Here is a 27,562-nt window from a genome sequence, read left to right as displayed (position 1 = left end):
ATTTTTTTCTACCTTCAGAACCTTCTTCTGACAATAATAAATACAAGAAAGAATACAAAGAATTAATGTCATAATTATTGCAAGAAAATCATACTACTTTACTACTTTTTAACATAAAAATGGAGACTATTTTATTATTATACAAATGTCAAGTATAGAGGTCATGATGTCGTGAATTATTATTAAATATATTACCCTTCCTTCAGTCGGGTAAAAAAAAATTGCAAGTAAATTAAATGAGTACACATGAGTTTTAACTTTCACTTTTAATTTATGTATATTTTATGTTGTATTTTTATCTAAACCGGTTTTTTCTTTCAATAGAAAAAAGAACAAAACCATTGTTATGTAAAACGGCAAATTAGTTATCAACTGTGACTGTCAGTACATAAGTAAAATTTAATTAGGAGATCTCATATATTTGAATCAAATCCACGCTAGTAGTAGTATATAATAGTTAAATACACAAATCGATCCGTTCAATTGTAAATTGTTCATTTAATGTAAATTGATAAGCAAAAGTTAAAAATTAGTTTGCTTTATTTTACTGTCGATGAAAAGCTTTGAGAAAAACCTTATAGTGATCCAATGGGAAGCGTGGTAAGTACAGGAATTTGCAATTTGAAAACCGCCAGGCTTTCTTACTTTAGTAATCTTTAATCTATATTAGATTACAGAATTTTTGTTTACAACGCAAACAAAATTATAAATATAAAGGCGAGGCTACACTAGCAGTGCAGACGGTGTCAGTCATTGAAACGCGACGGTCGTCGCGGACAGACGTGTGTTGTACTTATTTGTGCACGAGTGGACGCGGGCCAAAGTTTACGTCTATTTTGGTAGCGTTTGCGGAACTTTTTGTGAGTACTTGTTGTTTTGTTTATCATCGAATGATTTATGGGCATAATTTTTTTTTGTAACATGTCACTTTTAAATGCGGTAACTAATTTGTATTGATTTTTAATTTTTTTAACAAATTCATTTAAAAAAAATTTTTTACGGATATTTCGAAAAAATATATTTTTTTTACTTTCCGTGAGATGAAATTTTTTTTTAGACTAAACAAATAAGAATTTAGACTTAAATGAATATAAATTGAATAAAGCAATTTAATTTCTAAAAAAATATTTTGAACATACCATACATGTTTTTATGGGACCTAAAATTATTTATATGTAATTATAGGCTGTTTTAATTAACCCTTTTAAATTGACATGCTCAGTAATCAGTGAACAATAAACATATCAAACATCAAAGATAATATTATTAAAATTCAATCTGTAGTTTGAGATATTTACATTGAAAAATATCTTTTAAATACTGTATTGAAATAAAACAATGATTGTTCTTGTTCTTTTTTTAACAACGAAGTTTCCAAACTGAAAAGAACCAGTTGCCTTTTTATCTTTTATTACTTTTTAAAAGTCTGAGAGTGCTTGTCTACATCACTTCTGCTTAAGATTTTTCGTTTATTTTTGGCAACCTTTTTTTTCTTTTTTGAATATAAATTACACAATCTTTAAGATCTTTTCGCATGCATTGATGAATAATAAATAAGATTTTACTTGTTAACTGCATGATGTTTTTTTATATTTACGACTGTGACTCATGACTCATGAGGTTGATGTTATTAGTTTTAAATTTACGTAGAAAATTAACGAAAATCTAATGTTTCGTTGTATATATCTAAAATTAAAAAATTGCTATATTTTATACATTAAATTTAAGTCGTGATTCAGAAAATAAAAACTCGTGATTACTTACTTTAGTTAGGGGAGGGCCCCATGTGATGTATTGTGATTTTTTTCGGGACGCCTCCCCCCCTCTTTCGAGCATCAAATGATTAATGGACGACCTCTATCTTGATTTTAATATTAGCAGTAGCATTTTTAGGTTAAGTATCAAAAAGGGTCATTCACCCAACCTAAGCACTAAGGCGTGACAAAATACACTCAAGGAATGACAAAATCACGACATATTACTCTTCTGAGAACCGTGCTAAATGGAGGTATGTAGTCTCTGCCTACTCCTCTGAGTTACAGGCGTGCGTTATGTTGCTGTTGTTGTTGTTGAGAATGTGGTTTTTTTTCACTTCAATGTCTACTTTGTCATCCTAATTCCCCTAAAAATATTGACCTCATGTATATTTAACTAGCTGTTGCTAGCGACTTTATCAGCCTGGAATTTACAAAAAACTTTACCTTTACGTTCCAGTGAAAGTCACGTTAAAATTGGACCAGCCATTTCGTTAATTACCGGATTTGCGGATAGAAATACGGACATTTTTTTCACTATAAGCAATGTGTTTGACGAAACATACTTTTTTATATTACAGACACTCAATTTTATATGTATTGATAGCATTTGTTTTATGGGACATTGACCTGGGAATCTCTGACCAACTTATAATATGACTATGATATATAGTTTTGTACTCGTATTAATTTAATTTAAATACGTAAGTAAGGTACAATTTTTTTTTACAGCACATCACAATTTAATGTACTTCTTTCGGCATGAATAAATTATAACATTTCAGTATTAACTACTCTTTACATTTTAAAAATATTGGAGTGACTGTATACGAGTATAATATCGAAAAAAAATCTTATTTCGAACACAATATGTACATTTGCGTTGATGATAACTAAAAACTAATTTTTATAATATTTGTCTATACGTTTGTTCCGGGTAATCTTCGAAATGAATGGTCCGATTTTCATGGGATTGTACCGGAAAGATAGGTGTTGACTGAAGACATGCTATAGGCTCATTTTTTTTGAAGTTAAAAAGTAATTCATGTAATTATTAATAAAACTAAGAAAAATGGAGACACTAGGTAAATTTAAGTTTTTTGAAGACAGTAATAGATATAATTTTTTGAATTACACCGATTATTTTCAATATTATAATTATTCATTGTTCACGATTTTCTGATGAAAATTTTTTGTTTAATAAAGTCAATTATTATGAAGGTAAAACAATGATTTTTAACGCCGTAATTAAATTAAATACACTATTATTTACTTTTAAACGGTATAATATTAAAGTATTAAATATGCAAAGTAGGCATTAACTCGTTATTCCGTTAATCATTAATTAACGAAGTTAACATTTCGCTTAACGGATCAACTTTTAAGTTAACTTCAAAAAGAGTTAACGCTTTTGTTAACTTCCGTTAAACTCAACTTTTGATAATTTAGTCCGTTAATCGGTAGATTAGAAACTTGGAGACGTGCTGTCATTTTGTTTAAATAACGCGTCACGCCACGCTCGAAGTTCAGCTATGTTCAGCGACTGTCAGCAAGTCGAATGGTGAACGAACGAGTTGATAATGGAAATACGTGAAGTTCGCGGGAAGTGTATTGCGTCAGAGCGTCCGGGAAAGACGCGAACAACAGGACAAAATCATCAAGTGTGAAAAGACCGAATTAATGTGTTAGAGAATTTATAGTGAAATTAACCTAGTGAAACAAGTGTCGCCACAATAAATGTGAAATTGTAAATTCAATTTACAAAAGTGTGTACAATTCGTGAATATTATCAAAAGTCGTCCAAAGATCTTTTCATTTGTTTTACCTATTTCTATCATCCCCAAAAGCAGTATAATTTTGGTATGGTTAACTTTTAACGATTAACTTTAACCTGCGTTAAATTTTCGAGAATTTAACGCTTTAACGATTAACGAAGTTAAATTTTTGTTTAACTGTGCCCACTTGTGTAAATATGTTTAATAATTATATAACCTTTACCAATATTCTTCATCGAATGAAAGTCAAGTTAGTCATTTTTGTATTTATATACATATTGATAATGTAACAACATTGGATTTTAAAGTATTTAATATCTTAAAATAATATGAATATATTTTTTGAAATCTTGAATATTTCAGAAAAAAATAAACATAATTTTTTTAAATTAAGAATAAGACAGTGGGGCTTCTTGTTTTTTTGTTTTTAATAAATACTTCATTAAAAAAAAAAACATAGTAGTCAAATAGTGTATTGTATCCGTTAGTTTTCATTGCCGAAACACTGGTATGCAAATTGCCTTACAATTAATTTCGTTAGCTAAAAAAAGAGAGATAACAATGTAAAGGCACATTGGTAGTAACAGATAATAAAATAGTATATTGTAAAAATGCGTAGTATGATTATGCAGAGGTTACATGATATTTACGACGGCTGCGGTGAGGCTCGCGGCTTCCATTTTATAAATAAGAATGGACTCGTTGCGTCCACAAACATGCTGCCAATGGCTCTCAAAGTATAACGCTATCGCTTAAATTGCCGACGACGCGACGTACCAAATCAAATGTGGTGTACTATACTGGTTATTTTGTCCAGGCACAAAAGTAAATAATTTGAATTTGGAATCCTCACTTCATTATCTGGAATAAGTAATATTGACATATTAGAGCATCGGTGGCTAAGGGGTTAAGCACTTGACTTTTAATCTGCAGGTCCCGGGTTCGAAACCCGCCATGTACAAATTTACATATGTATATTTATCCGACGTTTTTACGATGAAGGAAAATATCGTGATGCAACCAGAACATATCTTTGAAAAAATTCTGTGACATGTGTGAAGTCAACCAACCCGCACTGAGCCAGTGTGGTTGATTATGAGTTAGTCGCCTAACTTGGGTAGTCTCCGAGCTCCTCAGTGGGGACGTATAGTGTATAAAAATAGAATTTTACTTCTTGAATTTCTAAGTACTACATTGTAATACAGTTTGACAACCTCTGCCTCATCCCTTTTTGCGATTTCTGTCTTTGCTTCTTGTTTTACTTATTAATGTATCTGCCACGTAAACATATCATTCATACTTGTTTATAAATACGTAGTTTTTTATTACCTACTTTAAGATCCAATATTTAATACGCAGTTTAAGTTACGTCTTACGGGCGTTCCGGAAGTTAAGGTCAAAAAAAATCTTGTTTTCATTTTAAGTACAATTAGATTAATAAAAAGAAATATCATTAAAATTTCACATTATTTCTCAGTTTTTATAAAATAGATGAATAAAAAAAATTAATAGTAAACAATAGGAAATAAGCTTTCAACACAATTTACCAGCATTGCTTTTTTTTATGTTTTCTTACCCTTTCAACTAGTCATAGGTAACTCAACTAAAATTAATGACTTACAGATTAGATCACAGTTTACATGTGTGAATCAGTGCAGTTAAACGGTTCGCAACTGAGCTCAATTTGTACCTGCATAGAGTTATGATTTGCGATTCGAGCTGCGAACTGCGATTCACCAGGCTACATGTGGCTCGTAGGATCACATAGCCCCAGATCAACGGGTCAAGTTTATGTGCCTTGAACTTTTGTACCGGTTCAGACCTTATTGACAAACGTCTCCATTCAACGTCAGCGCAATGAGAATAGACCTTTCCTCCAAACCACTTTAGAAAGAGTAAAGAAAAAATCTACAAATACTTATAAACATTCCCACCTAGGGACTCGGAGCCTAGTACCAAGATTAGGGGTAACTAGACCATAGTCAACCACGCTGGCCCAGTGCGGGTTGAATTCACACATATCTTTTAATTTCTTCACAGATATGTGCAGGTTGCATCATGATGCTTTCATGACTCGTAATAATGTCGAGTATGAAATTCTAAAATCAAAAAACACATTGGTACGTATTAGGAATCGAATCCGGACGTGAAGATTTCGGTGCGATCCATTTAGGCACTTAACAACTACACCACCGACGCTCTACAAATATGATGATAAAATTGTCTATCGTTCTAATCTAATTAACCAAGAAAAAGGGGTCAAAAGAATTTAAAGGTTTTTAGTTTTTATTTCTATTTATTTAGGTTTAAATTTCTTCAAACTATTTCATTGTTTGAAATCCGTTAATGTACCTTTCCTTACCGTTGACAAACATCGCCTTTATCCCGCAGTCCTGAGAAATATGAGTCATATGAATATCTGTACTCATGACTATTATTACACAGATCAACTCAATAATAGTATTGTTTTTCTTTATAACTAGGTTAGTGCAAGGAAATTTACTAATATTCATAATACAAATGAGCACAAGGCACGGAATATTTAAGGATAATATTATGATTCACGCTAACAATAGAAAACAGTTTTGGTGTAAACCCTTCATTTTAGTGTGAAACAAATAACCGAACATATTCCATGTTTTATTTTATTCGATGACGTCGCTTAGAGAGACTTTTTCATTTAGTACAAAAAGGCTAAGGGCTTCAGTTTTTAGCCGATTTAAAAAAGAAGGAGGTTATCAATTCGACTGTATTTTTTTTCTATGTTTGTTACCGCGAAACTCCGCCCCTGGTGCACCGATTTTGATAAAAATGATTTTAATCGAAAGGAAGTGCTTGCAGATGGGTTCCATTTTTTTTTAATAACTAGTAGATTTTGAATTTTTGATTGTTGGTGTTATGTTTTTTGTGTGTTGTTGTCTCTCACTGTCTAGATGAAATGTTAATTCTATCATTAGATATATTTCTAACTCTAATATAGATATAAAAGACAGTTCTCAATAAACTGATTATCTGTTCAGTTTCTTAGTAATGCGTATAATATTGACTGTACATACATTTGTGACTGAATTTGACCGACTTTTGGCAGCGTGGCCAAATTTGTTTCACATCACTCGCGGACCACGTGAGCGTTGCTTTCACATATATTTCTGTTTTGGTATTATTTTCTGCTTCGACAGTCATTGGACCGATGTCAAAACGGTATTTTGTTTGTTCGGTAATTTTTTTTTGATGTATGACAAAAATAAGTTCCGGCTTTTGACTTCTACTTATTATAAAATTCGAATTTACGTCAACGAATTTCTATTGTATATCGTCCATACAATTAACGTAGGTTTTCACGGATGTAAAAACACACTTGTAAAAACTTACACCAACAATCATATTATACTATTTAATTAAATCCATAATTTGCTAGATTTTTTTTTTTCATAAAAAGAATAACTCGGCCCATTCCAAAAAGTCTTTCCTCAACAGAAAACTGTTTTATCAGCGAATCACTAATGTTTTTTAAATTTATTTACATACTCGAGTTAAGTCAGGGATAACTAGTGAGTTTAGTAGGTCTCTATCTGTCATACTGTTTAAATGATGGGAGTTTTAATTAATGAGTGCGTACTTTAATTATGCGTCGTAAAATCACTTGATTTCAGATTGTTTTGTTCAATCCGTTCACATAAATTGCATAAATTCCACAACTGTCGTAGTAACGGATTAAAATTTTATAGCTAATGAACATTAGGAATTGACGATATGTAAAGTATACTCTAAAGAGTTAGACATAACGTTTAAAATCGTTTGTGGTACAGTTGATTTAAGTACGAAGTATGTAGATTATTTTTTTTTTACCGGACGTTACTGGCTACTTAACTTTGGTTTAAAATAGTAATATGTTCAGTGCGTTATATTCTGCTTTGGATAAGAATAGTAACATTATTTAGGTGAACTGTCTGTTCCATTGTGTTGTTAACTTCTTGACTGATTTTAAGGCTTTTATAAACTACTAGCTTTTTCCCGCGACTCCGTCCGCGCGGAATAAAAAATAGAAAACTGGGTAAAAATTATCCTATGTCCGTTTCCTGGTTCTAAGCTACCTGCCCACCAATTTTCAGTCAAATCGATTCAGCCGTTCTTGAGTTATAAATAGTGTAACTAACACAACTTTCTTTTATATATATAGATTATATATTCTTATAGTAGGAATTCGATCTCATGTAATTCATAAATCCATAAAATAATTTTTGAAATGGATATATTAGTGAGCAATGATGGACATACAATCAAAAAAGTAATAAGATGGATGACGGCTATAAAGGTAGAGCAGGTCTGAAGAAAGTTTGGATGGATCGTATAAAAGAAGATGCGCGTATGGAGTGAGTGAATTTAAATTTGACTGCTTTGATATGTAAGGAAAAGTAGTACATACTACGTATAGAAAAAGGTATTATATTTTATTTTTATTACACGGTTTGACGGATTTTACAATTACACGGTTACAAATTGAGGATAAAATGACGTCACATAGCGACTATTAAGGCCATGAAATTACGCCCGGCGATTTAACTGACATACGAAATTTTTTGTGATTTTAATAGATTTTAAATATCTAAGGATTTCTAGAATGTTCTAAAGTATCATCATGTTATAACGTCGGTTTTCATTGCACATTAAAACGTTCCTACTCCAGGTAAATCTTCTAAAACCGAAGATTTTTATTTGCTAAGTAATTCACAATGACTTTCGCGATTCGTTTCGTAATAAAGCAATTTTAAATCAATTATGTCCATTAAGAGTAAAAAAAAACTTAACGTCAACCACGTTACTTTTTTTATTCTTTTAACTTGGAACTAAGTTCATTAAGTATGCATTTTTTTGTATTCGAGTACCAGTAAAGTAATGAATGACAAGGTACCTACAATTATACTTTACAACCAGTTCATTGAACTTGAATGAGAAATGATACATTGATGTCCAGATGAGTGTAAAATACATTTTGTTTTGCGGTAGATTACGTCTTCAAAATTACGTTCGTAACCAATAATCGATCCTTAAGATCGATCTGAAGATTATTTTAATTACTTTGTATGAAATAAAAATAAAAAACGCCAACAAATGGTCGATCGCCTTCTGAATATATCTAATTTTTCGTCTGCTATTGCGCGATTTTGTTAGCCGACTTCAAAAAGAAGGAGGTTATCAATTCGACTGTATTTTTTTTTTATGTGTGTTACCGCGAAACTCCGGCCCTGGTGGTCCGATTTTGATAAAAAATATTTTATTCGAAAGGAAGTGCTTGCAGATGGGTTCCATTTTTTTTAATTATGTTATGATGAAAAAATGGATAAAAATTGTTAACTAAAATACCTGAGATAAGGAAATATTAATCGATCGATTATTGTATTCGACCGGCATTTTGATAACATAAAAATTTGCTAAGTAACAAAAACATAGTCTTTAGTCGTTTAGATATTAATCGTTTCTCGGTATATTCCATGCGTTTTTTTTCGCTTCATTGATTATCTCATAATCAGGGTTGCCCTTGTATATGACCGTGTTAGGGGCTATTATAATTAACGGAACCGTATTCCGAGACACGCTATTAGGATTTTACGATTGCTTATCCTTCAGCTAAAAACCTATTTAAAAAATATGTAACGTCTTGTTCAAATCAGTTTGTAATCTTACTTCTTATTATTATATTATAAATGTGAATGTTTGGATAGATAGATGGATGGATGAATGTTTGTTTGAAAGTATCTATGCCAAATTTCAACAAGATCTGTTAAGCCTTTCTGGAGATACCTTCAAACAAACATTCATCCATCCATCCATCAAAACATTCGCATTTATATTAGTAAGAGTAAGATGTGAAGCAAAAACATTGTATTCCTTTTTAAGGAAATTGCGCGAAAAGTTAAACATGAATTTTGACACAGTTGAAATTTACGTGAAGTAGAATTTAAAATAAAAAAAATCCTTTGATCATAATTTATGATCGAATTTCGCCCACAAATTTGATAATTGTTTGAAAGGTTATTAGTTAACCCTTTTAACGCTATAGCATCGTTAATTTTATTTTAATTTAATCTTTGACACTATATTATTAACAGCAATCATTTCGTGATTATCCCCCCCCACCTTATTTCAACTTTGAAGTATGTGTTTTACAATAACAAAACTGAGTTTTCCTCAAAAACATATAATCATATAAAAATTGTCCGACACAACGTAAATGGTATTTCTTAGTCGTGAGTTTTAATGTTTTATCTACATTTTAGATCTCGTTTCATACGTTTAGGTACGAGAAGCGATTTATTAACGCCTGTGTCACACGACGGGTAAAACGAACCGGAACCGAAGCGAAGCATTATTTGGTATGTACGAGTAACTAGCATGTTAGCAATTAGTTCCGTTACGACGAACTATTTAACAGACAAGCTCACTACGCCACAACGAATTTAATATTATAAACAACTAACTTTTGCCCGCGACTTCTATAATCAGCTTATATTTTCTTCCAGACTATGTATATTCAATATCTATGTCATATTTTTTTTTGTGATTGAGTAGTCACTGTTTGCCTTAAAGAGGCATTTACAGTTTCACCGGGCTTGAGGTGGCCGGGCGCAGATGGCGCTAAGCCTAAACCTCGTTTAAGAGTAACTAGTCTCGAGGGCTTCCTCAGGAGCCTCGGTTCCGGCTGTTACTTCGTTATTATTACGGGATATCCGTTTAACCTTTCTGGAGATACCTTCAAGCAAATGCATCCATTATCTAAATATTCGCATTTACTCGTATAATATTAGTAATATGTGTTCTGTTATCGCATTATCCTATGTCGATGTGCGCTTCGCTTCGATTATGCTTCGTTGCCTGTGTACTACAGGCGTGAAGTAGTCATCGGGTTTTTGATGTACGATGCAACCGATCATAATCGAAATAAGAATTAAATGACTGATGAAAAATATTTTAAACTCTATCGTATTGTATTGTAGTTACGTAATATTAATTACTAGGTACAATTTAAATTTTCACCATTTTAAAAATAAAACAAATGCAAAATTAATAAATCTGACAGACAGGAAGATTCACTCCTATGACGTCATAAGAAACAATCGGCGCATACAGGGTAGGACTGAGTTACGTCGTTATTATAAATATGTGGTTTCGTGATATTGTGACTGAAGCCTAAAATGACTTGACAGATTATAAGAGTGTTGTAATGATAAAACAAGGCTTTGTGATTTTTTTTTAAATTAATATCCAGTTTTTTATATTTACTTAAATAATACTGGTAAAGTACATCTTATTTTCTTAACATTAAACTAATTCATATGAGGATAAAAATTATAATAATTATTTTCCGTTGTATTAATATTCATTCAAACGTCAACTATAGTTTAATATCACGCAGTCTTTAATTATTAATTTACAATATTAATAGAACATGATAGGTGGGAAATTCACGTGATGTTAACATTATACAAGTACAAAGTATTTTCCAGGATATTTTAATCAATACATAGTATAAAACAAAGTCGCTTTCGCTGTATGTCCGTATGTATGCTTAGATCTTTAAAACTACGCAACGGATTTTGACGCGGTTTTTTTTAATAGATAGAGTCATTCTTAAGGAAGGTTTGTATGTATAATAAATGCATAATATAGTAGAGAAACACTGATAAATTTAAAGTTTTCTAATGTGATGTCGTAAATAAGCACGTTTTTTTGCGCTTATATTGCAAACGCTGGCTGAACCCTACGAGATAGACCAAAATAATGTACTACAGTATTGTTCACCTTAAAAAGTTCAACAAAAAAGTCCGCGATGGTATATGTCTATCTCTTAGGGATAACCCAGCATAACCATTTTTATTCTTTTACGAAGTGATTTTAAACAATACAGCATTAATCCTTATCCATTTAAGTACCTTAAATAAATTGTGCATTTATTCTGTAGTAGGTATATTTTGCATTGCACCCGTGCGAAGCCGGGGCGGGTCGCTAGTATTAAATATAATACTTTTACTGTAGTAGGTTGTCACTCTCATTCTTATTGAAAAAAATTAAGATATTATTCGCTCATTGCTATTTAATTAATTTTTTTTATTCTTGTTTATTCATTGTACATTCATTGTATGTAAATTGTTTCACGATATACATGTAAATAAATTTCCATCATTTGATTTTTTTTAGATAAAATTCACCTACTATTGATAAAATAAAAAGAACTTATTAACAAAATAAGCTAATATATTTTTCCTTTTTTTATAAATACATATTATTAAATCACAACTCCGGCCCTGTAACCTTATACTTATAACGTTCATAAAGATAGCACTACACGTCAGAATTTTATTGTGAGATTGGTTATATTGTAAGTTTGTTTTGTCTATACGTTTAAGATAATCAAAACATAATATACTTACAATTTGATTCTACGAAGTGTTTTCAAACACTTTCAGTATTAAACAAATTTTGTTTTATCCTTTATCTATGGATTTTTACTGCAGAAACACTTCTACTGTTGTTATCTTTGTTTTTGAAAGATAATAAGCGTGAAAGTGGAAATTCATGGTTAGATTCACGACATATGTTTTTATAGATACAATCGAAAAATGTTTTCAAAAACTCAAAAGCCTCGCGTCCGCCGATAGTACTAGCTGTGCGGCGGGCACGAAATGAGCCAGCACGCGTTCCGACGCCAGCTCCTGTCGCACAGCCGCAATACAGCGCCGCTGTCGATCCTATTTGGGTTTTAAAAACAAATAAAAAATCAAAGTTATTAAGTGAGTAAAAATATTTTAAATTATGCAAGAAAATCTGACTAATATTATACATCCGAATGTTCAGATGGATGGATGTATGGATGTTTGTTTAAAGGTATCTCCGGAACGGTTTTACAGATCTTGATGAAATTTGGCACAGATGTAGAACATAGTATGGAAGAACACATAGACTATTTATTACGTTATTTTGTAATTTCGCGCGGACGGATTTGCGAGCGACAGCTAGTTATGAAATATGTTCGAAAAATACGAATGTTTTGTTTGTGTATAGTTTCAAATACTAAACAAGTTTGTTAATAATTATCATCTAAAGTTAACTTAATTAATTCGTGACGTGTGAGAGTATTACAAACGATTCTGTTTGCAGACACCACTCAGTACGACCGTTGCGTTCACGCGCCAGCGAACAAATGATAAGAAGTTACTGTTTAACATTTACGTTCTCAGCATAAATAAATAATTATTTTGTCTCTTCGCAGACAATACTAAAATCGAACCATCCGATGTAATATGTTATATCACTGAGCCTTTTTTCAATACGTTACCCTTTTAGATACGAGAGTACTCCAATAACTGGTTACAATAAAAAAACCGGAATCCTAATTTTAGTCTACGTTCCCTTCCCATCATTTTCCTTCAGGAAATGATGGAAAGGGGGAAGGGAAACTATCCTCTTTCTGTGCATCCTCTCCTCCGTCGATTAAAGGTAGGCAATGCATCTGCATATATACATTTATACGACATTCTAACGGTGAAAGAAAACATTGTGATGCAACCTGCACATATCAAAATTTAAAGATATGTGTGAAGTCAACCCGCACTGGGCTTTGGTTTGACTATGTCCTAATCATCCCTAACTTAGGGTGTGCTCCGAGCCCCTCAGTGGGTACTTATAGTGAACTGATGATGATGATGATGAATTCACCTGCAGTTACAGATGTCTATGTCTGCCATTTCGGCGAATTCATGTGACCGTTTGCTCGTTTGCCACCTTATTAATAAAAAAACGAGCTCTTAACTAAAATCTTTTGATAAGAACTCCTTCGATAAGATGCTTTTTTAGAATAGGAATAAATCTACTAATAAAAAAATATCTTAAATAGTCATAATAACATTAGACAACTGATAAATCTAGCTGCAGATGAATCAGTGTTTTATAAATAGATGTCAAACGACTTATCTGAGACAGTGTTATCTTTGAAACGTCTAGTGAGGACAGGGAGGTATTCACAACGACGATTAAATCAACAAAATCAATTTTAAATTAATGATGTAATGGATAACGAAATTTTTATAAGACGATCAGTACTATCAAAATTAAATGTTAAAATTTAAAAAAAAAAAACTACACATACAAACGTGCGTCAAACATTATCCTACTGAGTCAGTATGTTTAAATACCATTTACTCCTACTTATTAGGCGCTTCAGTGTAATCCACCTCTGTAACTGCCTATATCTATGTAACTGATGTGACCTATCGTTTGCTGACTACAAAACAAGTTAGACCTAAAGATAGAATCCTAAGAAGTTTCTAGATTTAAATTATACGCGATCTTGCTGACCGGTCTGTAATAGGTACAGGAACAAGTCCCGGTTAACGTTTATTTATAGGTTTACTTACATAGAACTTCAAATGTGATAGACCTGCCAACATTTAAAAACGTAAAAAAAATTCTTATACACATTATTGCTAAGGCATTAAATGGACGGAACTTTTGTTGTTAAATAATAACACTTCTGTGAGATTCTATATAATATTTTTTACGATTTGTATCCTATTAAAGTTGTTAACTAAAATATCTATGATTTTTTTAATCTAATTAGTATGATACTATGACATTAAAGATTTAATAACAAGAGGTCGACTTAACATAATATAAAACTTGTCTGCTTGTTGTGTTTTATGTATATATTTCTAGATATCCTTTGTTAGTATAAAAAAACATTTTTTTCTATTTTTTTTGCAAACTGATTAATAATTTCTGTCTGTTAACAGATGTCACCAATTTATAACCAATTTTAATCCACGTAATAGAAAATATTAAAACTTCGCCAAAAAGTGATTATCTATATATATAAAAGAAAGTAGTGTTAGTTACACTATTTATAATTCAAGAACGGCTGAATCGATTTGACTGAAAATTGGTCGGCAGGTAGCTTAGAACCAGGAAACGGACATAGGATAATTTTTACCCCGTTTTCTATTTTTTATTCCGCGCGGACGGTGTCGCGGGTAAAAGCTAGAACTTCATACAATTTTCTTACATATTTTCTCAGACGTATACTATATCTATTAAATAACAATGTTTATACAAAAACTAAATGATTTAGTAAAGTATAGTTTATTATGACAATGAAAATAATTAAAAACATAGTGATGATACATTTCACACTTAAACTCATATGAACAAGGATCTTTGTATGACAATGTAACATATATTATGACGTAATACTATAGAAGTTATTGTTTTAACCATATGCTTATATCTTACAAATATTAGGTCCTTACATATGAAATTGGCGTTTTGTATGGGAGGAACAAAAAGTCGAATATTTTTTAATATAATATATTTAATTAATCAAAGTATGAACCATTATTTTCTATGCACTTTTGCCATCTCATAGGTAGTTCATTGATCCCTTTACTAAAAAAACCAGTCGGACGGGAATCAATAAAATCTTTGAAGGCGATTTGGACTGCCCCATCGGAGTTGAATTTTTTCCCTTGCAAGAAGTTATCCAAATTTCGAAAAAAATGGTAATCTGTTGGAGCAAGGTCCGGGGAGTACGGAGGATGTCTTAGACTTTCCAATTGAAGCTCTTCTAATTTAGTAGCCGTCTGTAGCGCAGTGTGTGGTCTAGCGTTGTCGTGAAGCAGCAGTGGCGTGGAGCGATTGACCAACCTAGATTGTTTAGCCGCTAGCTTTTCCATCATGGTTTGCAATTGCTGACAATAGACATCAGCCGTAATAGTCTGGCCAGATTTGAGAAAACTGTAATGAACAATACCGGCACTAGTCCTCCAAACGCTTACAAGTAACTTTTTTGGGGTTAATTTTCGCTTGGGGCAGGATTTGGCTGGCTGGCCAGGATCCAACCATTGCGCTGAGCGCTTCCGATTATCGTAAAGAACCCATTTTTCATCACAGGTAATGATTCGGTTTAAAATACCTTCATTATTGTGCCGGTTTAGTAATGTAACGCAACAGTCGACGCGCGTTTGCCGGTTTGCTTCAGTCAATTCGTGAGGTACCCACCTTTCAAGCTTTTTAATCTTCCCAATTTGCTTCAAGTGAATTAAAACAGTTTTATCACTAACATCGCAGCCTGCAGCTAACTCGGACGTGGTTTGCGATGGATCCGCTTCCACAATAGCCTTCAACTCTTCATTATCAACTTGAGTCTCAGGCCGTCCACGGGGCTTGTTCTGCAGATCGAAATTTCCAGAACGAAAACGTTGGAACCAAAAACGAACTGTGTTTTCTTTTGCAACACGACCGCCATACACATCATTCACCCTTCGAGTCGTTTCCGCAGCACTAGTGCCACGGCGGAACTCGTACTCGTAAATAATGCGATATTTTAAGTTTTCCATTTTGTAAAATGAGTGACGCAAACAGAAAAAACAGAAGAAAAAAAACAAATGAATGACGGTCATCGAACCACAAATACATGAGTCTATAGCTGTACAAATTTGAATTTGGAATTCCTCACCAAAGAGGAGAAATTCGTGATTAAAGTGGCCAGTACGAAAAACGCCAATTTCATATGTAAGGACCTAATATTATAAATGCAAATGTTTATATGGACGGATGGATGGATGTTTGTTTGAAGTTATCTACAAAACAGTTGCATGGATAATGATGAAATTTGACACGGTTGTAGAACATAGTCTGGAAGAACACATAGGTTATTAAGTTTTTTTTCTAATTCAGCGCGGACGGAGTCACGAGCGACAACTAGTCTTACTAATATTATAAATGCGAGTGTTTAGATGGATGGATGGATGTTTGTTTAAAGGTATCTCCACAACGACTCAACTGATCTGGATGATATTTGGCATGAATATAGCACATAGACTGGAAGAATACATAGGCTACTAATTAAGTTATTTTTTAAATACGCGCGAACGGAGTAGCGGGCGATAGCTTGTAATAAATGAAATAAAAATAGATAGGAAACGAAATCATTTATAATTTCTGATTAGCTTTTACATCGACAACAGTAACTTCAGGAAATTTCTCTATTTTTTCAGATATCAAAATGAAAACAGGCTGGTTAGCATGGGAATGCATTGTGTTTGCAATCTTTATATTCGCGTCATCATGCGCGCCGCTGTGGCGTCGACGTAGGGATGCTGCGGCTGGGGGCAGTGCCAAGCGCGCTTACATCTTCGCCGGCGGCGGAGTATCAACATTAGCTATGATACTCTCTGTTGCTAGAGGCACGCTGGGAGTCAGGTCTTTTCTGGGTAAGTACACCTTGATATTTCCTCTAACGCGATAAGTTGGAGTTTACATTTAGGAGATATCTACAGCTAGACAACATATGAGGTAAAGGAGTGCTGATCTAAATATCGGTAAGAGTAATTTAACTCGATGGCTCTGCCTGGTGCCTGGACAAAGACCTTTAATAGAAAGTTATTTTAAAATTTTTTTTTTGTGGTGTTGCGGAGTCTAAAGTAAGGTTTGTATTACAAGTGTAAGACTGTTACTAACTGAACTAAAAGTTATCATGACATCAAAAAATAACTTTATTTAAATGGACATATTGTAACATTATCAAAGGATTGTTTGCGTCACGACTTTCCATCACTTAGCAGATGTTGACGATAATGTCTGATATTGTCAAGTACCCTCTTAAATTATCATTTTCAAGTATATAAAAGATATAAACAGATTAATCGGATGTATTTATCCCATTGTTGATTTTTAAGGTTATATTTTATAAGTAATTTAATACTGAATGGGATTTATTTTTCTTACACTCTCAAGACTTAATGATTCAAAGGATCATTATAATGCAAATAAACTTTCGTATACAAAAAGACAGAACGTTCCAGATGTGTAGGAGTTTTCACACCTCGATTGTAAACCTGTAATTGTTCTCTCCGCTTTATATTGCTGAACAATTAAGATTTCTTCTTGGAATTCCTATTACTTTCTATTCCAAGCGCCAATAGCTAAATGATTAAAGACAGATATCCGATCGCTTGGTCTTGGGTTCGAATTTAAGAATACAAATATTTTTGTGAACCATATCTCCTAGAGTTTAGTTGGAATGGTCACAAGAAACATTAACAAAATCTGCTAATATTTTTATTTAAAAAAATATAAATGATGTATGTATAGGGTAATACAACAATATGGAATAACAAGCACCAGAACTAACTGACAATTTGTTTCGCTAAACATGACGTCATTATATGCTCAGAGGGCCTAGCACGAATACTGCGACAAGCGCTTTCGTAAATTCATCGAAAAAATATGTCATAATTTATATGCGATTTTTGGATTTTAATATAAATTTCGTCGATGACGTTACGAATAATTTCTCGCTTAGTTTCATGTTAGGCCCTCAGAAATGACTTAAAAACTTTTCTTTATCTTACAAATATTATTTATAATGAGAACACATAGGCAATAGTTTTTTTTTTAATTCTGGACGGACAGAGTCGCGCGCGACAACTAGATTTATTATAAAACAGCTGAATAGCTGGTTTATATTTGTTTACCAACGACGACATTATCTACACTACACAATAGGCCGGTGTTACATGACAATAGAAAAAAAATTCGGATAATTAGCTCTCCTAAAGTACTTTAATAATTTAAAAATTGTGGTTCCCAAAGTTGACTGCGTCCCATCTAACAATAAGTTCCAATCTTAAACCCACCTAAATAGGTGACAGGCATTTTCTAAGACAACGCGTTCTTACAGATAGTGGACATTGTAAGAAAACAAATGACGAAAGGCTACTAAACTACGAGACTATTGTTATCTCTGTTTCTTTCTAAGAGAATAAGAGAGATGGCAATAGTGTTATAATTTAATGTTTAGCAATTTAAGACCCTTTACCATATTACCGTAGAACTTCACTGCAACAAATCTTGTATTAGTACATATTGCCTTCCCTTACATTGTCTTTAATAGAACAGAAAAATAGCAATCTATATCTTATATATATAAAAGAAAGTCGTGTTAGTTACACCATTTATAACTCAAGAACGGCCAAATCGATTTGACTGAAAATTGGTGGGCAGGAAGCTTAGAACCAGGAAACGGACAAAGGATAATTTTTACCCCGTTTTATATTTCTTATTCCGCGCGGACGGAGACGCGGGTAAAAGCTAGTATGTAATAAATGTGTCAGTGCCGTCGAATTCTCCGGTTATTGTTTATCTGTAGTTTTGGAACCTCTGATTTAATTTTAGAGGTGACCTTCTAGGAGAGACAGAACTGTTTAATTTGCGTGCAATGTACCAGGCTAACATAGCTACATGTTAGTATTAATTTAATATTAAAAGAAGCCGGATCTTTTGAGTGACATTTGTATTTCGAGCACGCTTTGTACGTGAGCGTTTGCTTGGCTTCAGACGGGTCAAGATAGCGGCCCACACGTGTTTATTCACGTGGATTTTTTGATGTGTAATTTTTTAATTCATTAACAATTGCTTATAATTTGTTATTTGTTTTATTTATAACTTGTCATGATTAATTAATAATTAATAAAATAATAAATTCATAATTTATCTACATTAAACTAGAAAATTACTGGACCGATTTTCATAAAATAATTTTTAAATATTAAAATGCTATATTTTCTCTCAGTAACAAAGGCTATTTTTAATATTGTTTTTAAATAAAAAAAAAATAATAATAATTTCCACACGCGTGAAGTCGGCACAGACCGCTTGTAAATTATTTAATTTAGCTTGAAATTGTATTTTATTTGGTACAGACTTCGAAACAATAATTTTGAATGTCATCATGTTTTGTAAAATTATCACATTTTTTTTAGAAATTATGATGTAAAATTGAGTACCTAATTTCGTTGTCAATAAAAAACATCTTTATTTGAAAAATAAAAAAAAAAAACTTTAGTGATTTTTTCGTCTTTATTTCTAATGACGGCGCGAAAAACGAAAAACTTTTTTATCCCTCACTAGTGTTGAGTAATCGATGACAATTATAATTATGAACATAATTTCAGTTGTGCACACGTTGTATTATTCCTCTTAGAAATTAAAGGTTATTTAAATTAGTCGATTTACATTTGAAATTATCACCGCAAATAAAATAAATAATAGACTTTTTTGCATACAATTCTTACAATGGTAACTACTTTAAAAATAAAGTCGGTAAACGCGATGTACTAAAACGATACTAAACTTGTTTTTATATAATTAACCAATTTTAAACACGCTAACTTAGCCTTTAGTTATTTAGTTACTAAATGGTATTAGGAAAACGATTTAAATTTTTTCAAGAATCGCCATAAAGTTTGAATCTTAAAATACTGATGTAAGTACATAAGTAAAATATTTCTATAAGTCATTGAGTTCATTAACCATAGATCCATCACATAAACTCAGTAATACAATACTTATTTTTTATAACTACGAAGCATAAAAACTCTTTTGAATGTAGTTTTTTTTTTGCTAAATTTAAGGAAATACTCACAAGGACGTAAGTCGACTATTACTTCGTATTATTATAATGATTGTATTGTTAAAATTTAATTTAATTAAATATTGTAAAAATATGTTGCAATATATAAATAATAGCTATCGCCCGTGACTCCGTCTGGCGGATTTACGAAATAACTTCGTGAGTAGCCTATGTGGTTTTCCAGACAATGCTCTATATATCTATCCCAAATTTCATCAAGATGCGTTGAAACATTTTGGAGATACAATCAAACAAACATCCATCCATCCATGTAAACGTTTGCATTTATAATATTAGTAAGATTTATCTCAATGGCTAAGAATACAATTTACAGTGTTTTGTTTCGATTTAAGAGTGGCTAGGACGACATTTGTAGTTCTATTTCGAATTTAACTAGCGATATTTTAGTACATATTTCTACCGGCGGCTTTCGAAATTACCAACTGTATTTTACAGAGAAAGTAGTCTATACTTGACAGTGAAAAAAAAAAAGACAGCAAACATCAAATTAACAACTTTGTTGCAAATAATTCTCTCCCGCTTTAAGCTTGCAATTACATGAACTTTTTTTTGTTAGAACAATATTCCCGTGAGAGCTTATTTTATAAACAAATATAACCCATCCGTCCTTGGATTGTTTTTATCATATTGAAACCGGTTGCGAATACGCGGAGTTAAATAGCTTAGATTTTCGCGTATTGTGTTTTAGGACTATCTTAGATTTTTTTATCACACAAAAATGGACATAGATTATTTTGCAAGTACGTATTTAAAGCTTATGTATAGACTGTTTGAATGATGCATGACATCGCAAGATACAGGCAGTGACCGTTGAAATGAAAAATCAATTATAAAAAAACGTGTTATGCCGACAACACTGTGTGGACAGAGGCATAATACCTATCCTTTTCTTTATGTTAAAATAAAACCTAAATAAAGAATTTGTTTCCAGGATTCCCATCGGAGCTGGTGTACCACGGGTCAGCGATGTGGGAGACGCTGTACGGCATTATGCTGGCCTTCCCAATCGTCTGTTGGCTCTTCATACCCGTCTACTACCGCCTGCATACTAACTCAGTGTACGAATACTTGCAGGTGAATAATTGCAAAATTTATTATTTTTACCAAACAGATAAATATAACTAGAGCAGAAGAGACTTGCAGCACATAAGAGACAAAAAAGAAAGTTAACTATATAGAAGATACGGTTACAAGTGGCATGTTTGCTTACGTTAGCGAGGCGACCGTTGCCCATAGACATCTGCAAATGCAGATGCGTTGTCTACCTTTAACCAACGGAGAAGGGGACGTACAGAAAGAGGATATTTCTCCTTCCTCCGTCCCCTCTTCCGCCAAATCCACTTCCGCTTCCCATCCATTTCCCATTTTCCATTATTTTGTACACGAATTCAGTTAAAATATAGTCGAAGTCGAAAACATCAAATCAATTGCTAGTTATTGCATTTTTCTGGTTAACCTCAATCCGATGAATATCATAATAATGCGAAATACGAGTAATATAATAATGCAAGTAAACAGTTGATAAAGATAAATAGTAATTCAGTTGTTTTGAAATGTTTCTTTCACTGGCTAGCAATCGCAATATGACAGAATATTTGATTAGGTGTATTTAACAATAAACAGTCTTTCTTCTTGTGATATTACACGTGCATATTTATATATAGAGTTATAACAAACTAGCTGGCGCCTGCGACTCCGTTCGCTTGAAATAAAAACATAAGATGTCCATTGGCGTCGATGAACACCTTGGTGTTCTCGCTGCTCGTTTGCCCCTTCACTTAAAAAAAAAAATAATAACCTATGTGTTTTTTCAGACTATATTCAACATCTATGCCAAATTTCATCGAGATCCGTTGAGCCGTTCTAGAGATACCTTTAAACAAACATTCATCCATACATCCATCTAAACATTCACATTTATAATATTAGTATGATATTATGTTCTTATGACATTATAAGCGTTGTCATCCAAGCCTCGATTTGCATTTTTTTATATTAAGAGGTACTAAACGAGTAAATGGCCTCCTGAATTCGCCAAAATAGCGATGCAACCGCTGCCCATAGATATCCGCAATTGCAGTTGCGTTGCCTACCTTTAATCAACGGTGAATATACGCACAGAAAGAGGATATTTCTTCCCCTTCTTATGCATCCCCTCTTTCACCAAATCCACTTCCCCTTCTCATGGGAAGGGTCCCACCCTTACTTTATAAGGAAATGATATTTCCCTAAAGAGGACTAAAATTAGGCCGGAGGCACGCTCACTTATAAGACGAAATGCGCAGTTGCTTCGACTTGACGCCTGTCTTCTGCATGATCGTGGTATTTCACCGTTCGACCCGGCCTATTCATGCACCCAACAAATATTGTTGTTGCGGGATTTACCACTGTCAGAAATTCCAAAATACAATAAATGTATTACGATAGTGGATAGAAATCCAGTAATTTGTACTTATATGTTACCTTTGACAGTGGAAACCTATGGTAAAACAATTTTTACACACTTAATAAAAAAAAAAAAATCGCATGAACAAAGTAATACTAATAAGAACATTTCTTATCAAAATACAGATCAAGGTGAAATCTTTAAAGTATTATTTGCAAGGAAGAGTAATTTTGCAAACATTGTAATGAAATCGGACGTGCTCAAAGTATAAATTATTAATACAAGTATGGTAATAAAACATCACGTATTATAAATGATCTACAAAATAGACGTTGTTACGTGCTGATATCGCATGTTCTAAGTGCATTTGTGTTAAATAAAATGCTGTCAAATAAATAATTGACTACTGACAAATATTCCCGTGATGTCATCCAGCTGATGGATTCATCATCATCAGCGCACTATACGTCCCCACCGAAGGACTCGGAGCCTACCCTAAGTTAGGGGTGACTAAGCCATAGTTAACCACGCTGGCCCAATGCCAGTTGGTTGACTTCACACATATCATTGAATTTCTTCTCAGATATGTGCAGGTTGCATCACGATGTTTCCTTCACCGTAAGAATGTCGGATAAATGTTATATACATACGTCAATTGAAAATCGAAAAGCACATTCGTACATGGCGGGATTCGAACCCAGGACCTGCAGATTGCAAGTCAAGTGCTTATCACCTGAGCCACCGATGCTCTTGGTTAATGGATTAGAATAGCTTAATCATCTTCCTATCTTGATGTGACGATGCCTTTATTTACTTCTTTCTATTTCTCGTAGCCTTCTAGATTTTCTTATTGGTAATATTATAGTGCATCTTTAGTTCAATCACTCGTGTATTGATTACTTATAACTTGTTTTCGTAGTATGAACCTCCTTGACATCAAGACTTCTATTAGATGTCAATTTAGTACTACAGCCATGCAATTACATGTGATAACGTGGCTATTCATTAGATCGTGTGCCCTTGTTCGATTTGCTATAGCTTTAATTATTTCATTATAGATAAAAAATTTGCAGAATATATTGCATGTTATAACTACTTACTTCCTTTGTTTGTTACTAAATAATATAATGTTAAATCTAAAGATAACATAGTATATCCTACACAGGTTAAAAATAAAATACGCTTGAGAAAGCTGTTTACATCCATGAAACCAACGCATTACTAGTTTCTCTAATTTATTGATGGGAGTCAACGAAATTAGAAGACACTCGCTTACAATAGGCGACCCTAAAACTATGCATCTAAAAAAAATGGTCGTAGTTTTAGGGTTCCTGTTACATAAAGTAGAAAAGGTTCAACGTGTTTTGGAATAAGTTAAATGAAAGGATTAAGACGTTCCAACATCACATAAGTACACAAATCTCTAGTAGATTGGCAAATACCGCAAAACAAATTACAAACTTTGTGCATCTTGCAGATGCGCTTTGGTTCCAACTGGGTGCGTCAAATGGCGGCGGCGACTTTCTTAGTACGGCAGACGCTAAACTTGGCGGTGACAGTGTATACGCCAACTGTTGCCCTGCATGCAGTACTCGGTCTGCCGCATTGGGCCTCCGCTGCTGCGCTCACTGTGGTCGCTATAGTCTTCAATCTCCTCGGAGGATTGGCGGCTGCTATCAGGTAATGATCCTTATTCGATTCTCCATCAATATTTAGAATAATACAGTGACCACGTTTACAGATCATTGAAATGCTTGGTGAGTTATCAAGTGTTAAAAAACCAAGGGTATAAGGACTTTAGGATTGTTTTTAAATATCATTAATTTTACATTCTAAAAACAATTGTGTCGTTCTAGGTGCGTTGTTTCCTTTCTCTGACAAAATATACCCCATTATTATGACTAGTTTAGTGTAAACTTAATTAATATACACGAATCCTTTGTCAGGTTTTCTAATATATAAAGCAAAGTGAAAAAGTTTATATTTGACGTGGGAACAGTTCTTGTGAATTTTAAATTGAAACTCAATATTTTGTTCGTATTCAACTAAATGGGAAGACATTCAAATGCAATCGTGTCTTAGATCTTCATACACTTAAATCAATATGAACTGCGATCATGTGACTTTAATGATTTGCAGGCGTTACATCAATGTAAGTGGCACTTGATCTGAAATAACTGATGCACATGTTTCTCGTTTATTCTGGAGATACGAATTGATATTGTCAATCGTTTCGAGAAAGGATTTTATTTTTCATTATTTAACCTAAATAGAATGGTTGCACTTAAGTCAGTTCAATCAGGATCTTATCACGTACGTCTTACAGCTGGTATATGATAGCCAGTTTGTTACCAAGCCACGGATAACTGTTTTCCTCCTTTTTGGATGGAGTATCATGATAGGAGAATAGTAGATTTGAGAGTGGGCTGTGGAAGATATAGTAAAATACCTAGAGTGGTTAATTGGATCACCTTTCAATTTATTCGATTATCGTTTCCAGAGCGGATGTAATCCAAACATTAACGATGGTGATAGTGAGCGGAGCGTTCATTGTGCAAGCCACGGTGAAAGCAGGTGGTCCTGCGCAAGTGTTGACTGATAATATCGAAGGTGGAAGATTGGATTTCTTCAAGTAAGTATTTTACTAACAATGACAACATACTATGGCACTAAAGTCTGTCCTCGACTTGATTTAGCCTTGACATAGAATTGATCCACATAAGTTTATAGTTGATCGTAAAATAAAGTAGATAAGAAAAAGTACTGTACAGCAAAAATTACTATACCTGACGATTTTTAAGTACACACTATGATTTTAAATTATACAAATTACTTGATGATCAATTGTCAATGGTTTCAGATTCACCGGAGACCCAACAGTACGTGTCGACACTGCATCAGCACTGATTGGTCAGTTGTTCATGTCGGTATCAATCTACGGCTGTCAACAGACATTTGTCCAGAGATATTGCTCTATGTCAAGTGAGGCTAGAGTACGAAGAACTCTTCTATCAAACGTGCCTGCAGTAGCAGTATTATTCTCTCTTTCCTGGGTCGTTGGAATGACTCTGTACGCTGTCTACAAATACTGTGACCCTCTAATGGCTGGCAGGATCTCAGCTCCCGATGAAGTTCTACCATTCTACGTTCAGGATCAGTTTTCGTTCTTGCCTGGAATGCTTGGATTGTTCCTTGGCAGTTTATTCAATGGTGCTTTGAGGTGAGTAAAAGATTACTAGTATTTTCTAAAATCATTTATATTTATAATTAAGTAGCTATTGTATATATGTAAAAATAACTGATAATTCTTTTCAGTTTCCTAGTGTCGAACATAAATTCCCTGGCAACGGTGACGTGGGAGGACTTCGTGTCGGCCGCGCCACCCTTCAAGGGCATCAGTGACAAGAAGCAGTTGACCATCATCAAGATCATTGCCATCTTATACGGTACATAACTCTTGGTATAATACGTGAGTAGTAAAACAAGCAATCAGGTCAGCTAATGTTAAGTGAGCATCATTCCCTTTTAACGATCGGTTAAACATACTATCGCAACATGAACATACCTTTACTTCACGCTTCTTTTAAACAAGTATGAACCAAAAGACAGTGTTTTTTTTTAACATTACAAGGTGGCAAACGAGCAAGTGGCCACATGAATTCGCCGAAATGGCGAAGCGACCGTTGCCCAGTGTGTTTATATGTCTGTGTCAGGGTAAATTCACACACGCAAAATATGTTTTCTTTCTATTATTTGTGTCATTTAGTCATAGTTTGTTTTTCTGTTTCAGCAATCCTCATCATGTGTTTGTCGCTATGTGTGGGCATGGTTGGCGGAGTGGTGGAAGGCTCTCTACTGGTGACGTCAGCAACTTCCGGTGCTCTCCTCGGCGTGTTTCTCTTAGCTGCCATGTTCCCGGTAGCAAACGGCAAAGGCGCCATCTGTGGAATGATTGCGTCTCACGTGATCACCACCTGGATGGCCGCTGGGCGACTGATGTATGTCAATGATAAAGTTGAAATGCTGCCATTGTCCGTTGAGGTAATTATTAGCTTTGTCAATACAATATCGTTGTATTTTATAGTACGGAGAGATAAAGAACCAACAACAAAAATTAAGGATATCAATTCACAATTTAAGGTGTTATTTAACCGTCCTTTCTTAACCACAAAAAGAAATTAGCTCGAAAATTAGAAAGTAAATATTTTGACTGATAGCCTTTTAAATAATACTAAATCTATATCAACGATTATTTCGTTTGCAGAAATGTCCAAACGAGACGATCAGCGTGTACCACAACGCTCTGCCAGTGGAGGTGAACCAGACTATGCTAATCACGCCGCTACTGCAGACCATCAACAGCACGCAACACACGCCAGTAGATACTCAGTCAACTGCAACCTTCATGTAAGTGCAGTTAAGCATTTGTTTGAGCAATAGAGTAGAAAATTGTCCTAGTGTTTAAGAATGTTTTGTTTAGTTTAATAATGTAAAAAAGAATACGATGTATTTACTGTCATAAAATTATTAGTTACTGCTGTCTAGGAAATATTTAAAGAATAGGGGAAAGTAAAAACAGTTAATCTCCGAGAATCATATCATTTTGGCAACTGCTTACTCGCTTGTCTATACAAATAAACATGAATATTTCTATTTTTTTCCAGATCTGAAACTCTTATGAAGATGTATTCTGTTTCATACATGTGGTACGCGGTAATTGGTACTTTGACGTGCGTCATTATTGGTACTGTGATTGGAATGATCACTGGCACTGAAGAGGATGCATTCGATGAGAAACTGCTACATCCTCTAATTGCTAAAATCGCACGTAAGTTACCCGGACGTGATCGAAAGTTTACTAATGATGTAAACGAAAAGGCGAAAGTCGAAAAAGATGTGTCAGATAAAACTGAGGATACGATAATCGAAGATGGGAAACCAGACGTTCTACCTGTTTTTACAACTTCTAATAGTAAAATATTTGAGAATTATGAAAGATCTTCATCACCTATTAGAACGAGATTGTGATCATTTAACAAATTTTCCTGGATTCACCTTGGTTTCCTACAAGGATCCATTGTTGGACCAATTGTAATGGTTCAATTGTATTTTTAATGTTAATATACTTTGAACTGTTTCAATAAAATACTTAGAAGTATTTGAA

General features: G+C 33.4%; 1 protein-coding gene across 1 annotated transcript; it reads left to right on the top strand.

Annotated features, from left to right (window-relative positions):
• Positions 1-734: 734 nt before the first annotated feature.
• On the top strand, positions 735-27,562 carry LOC106707759 (sodium-coupled monocarboxylate transporter 2). Its single transcript, XM_045683985.1, has 10 exons — positions 735-860; positions 16,576-16,791; positions 20,944-21,086; positions 23,876-24,078; positions 24,899-25,030; positions 25,259-25,618; positions 25,714-25,844; positions 26,189-26,439; positions 26,663-26,805; positions 27,063-27,562. The coding sequence occupies exons 2-10, from the start codon at positions 16,584-16,586 to the stop codon at positions 27,424-27,426; spliced, it is 1,935 nt and encodes a 644-aa protein (XP_045539941.1). The 5' UTR covers positions 735-860; positions 16,576-16,583; the 3' UTR covers positions 27,427-27,562.

Source organism: Papilio machaon, chromosome 24, assembly GCF_912999745.1.
Source record: "Papilio machaon chromosome 24, ilPapMach1.1, whole genome shotgun sequence".
NCBI classification, from domain to species: Eukaryota; Metazoa; Arthropoda; class Insecta; order Lepidoptera; family Papilionidae; genus Papilio; species Papilio machaon.
Note: the sequence above shows the minus strand (reverse complement) of the source record. Positions and strands in the feature narration are given on the sequence as shown.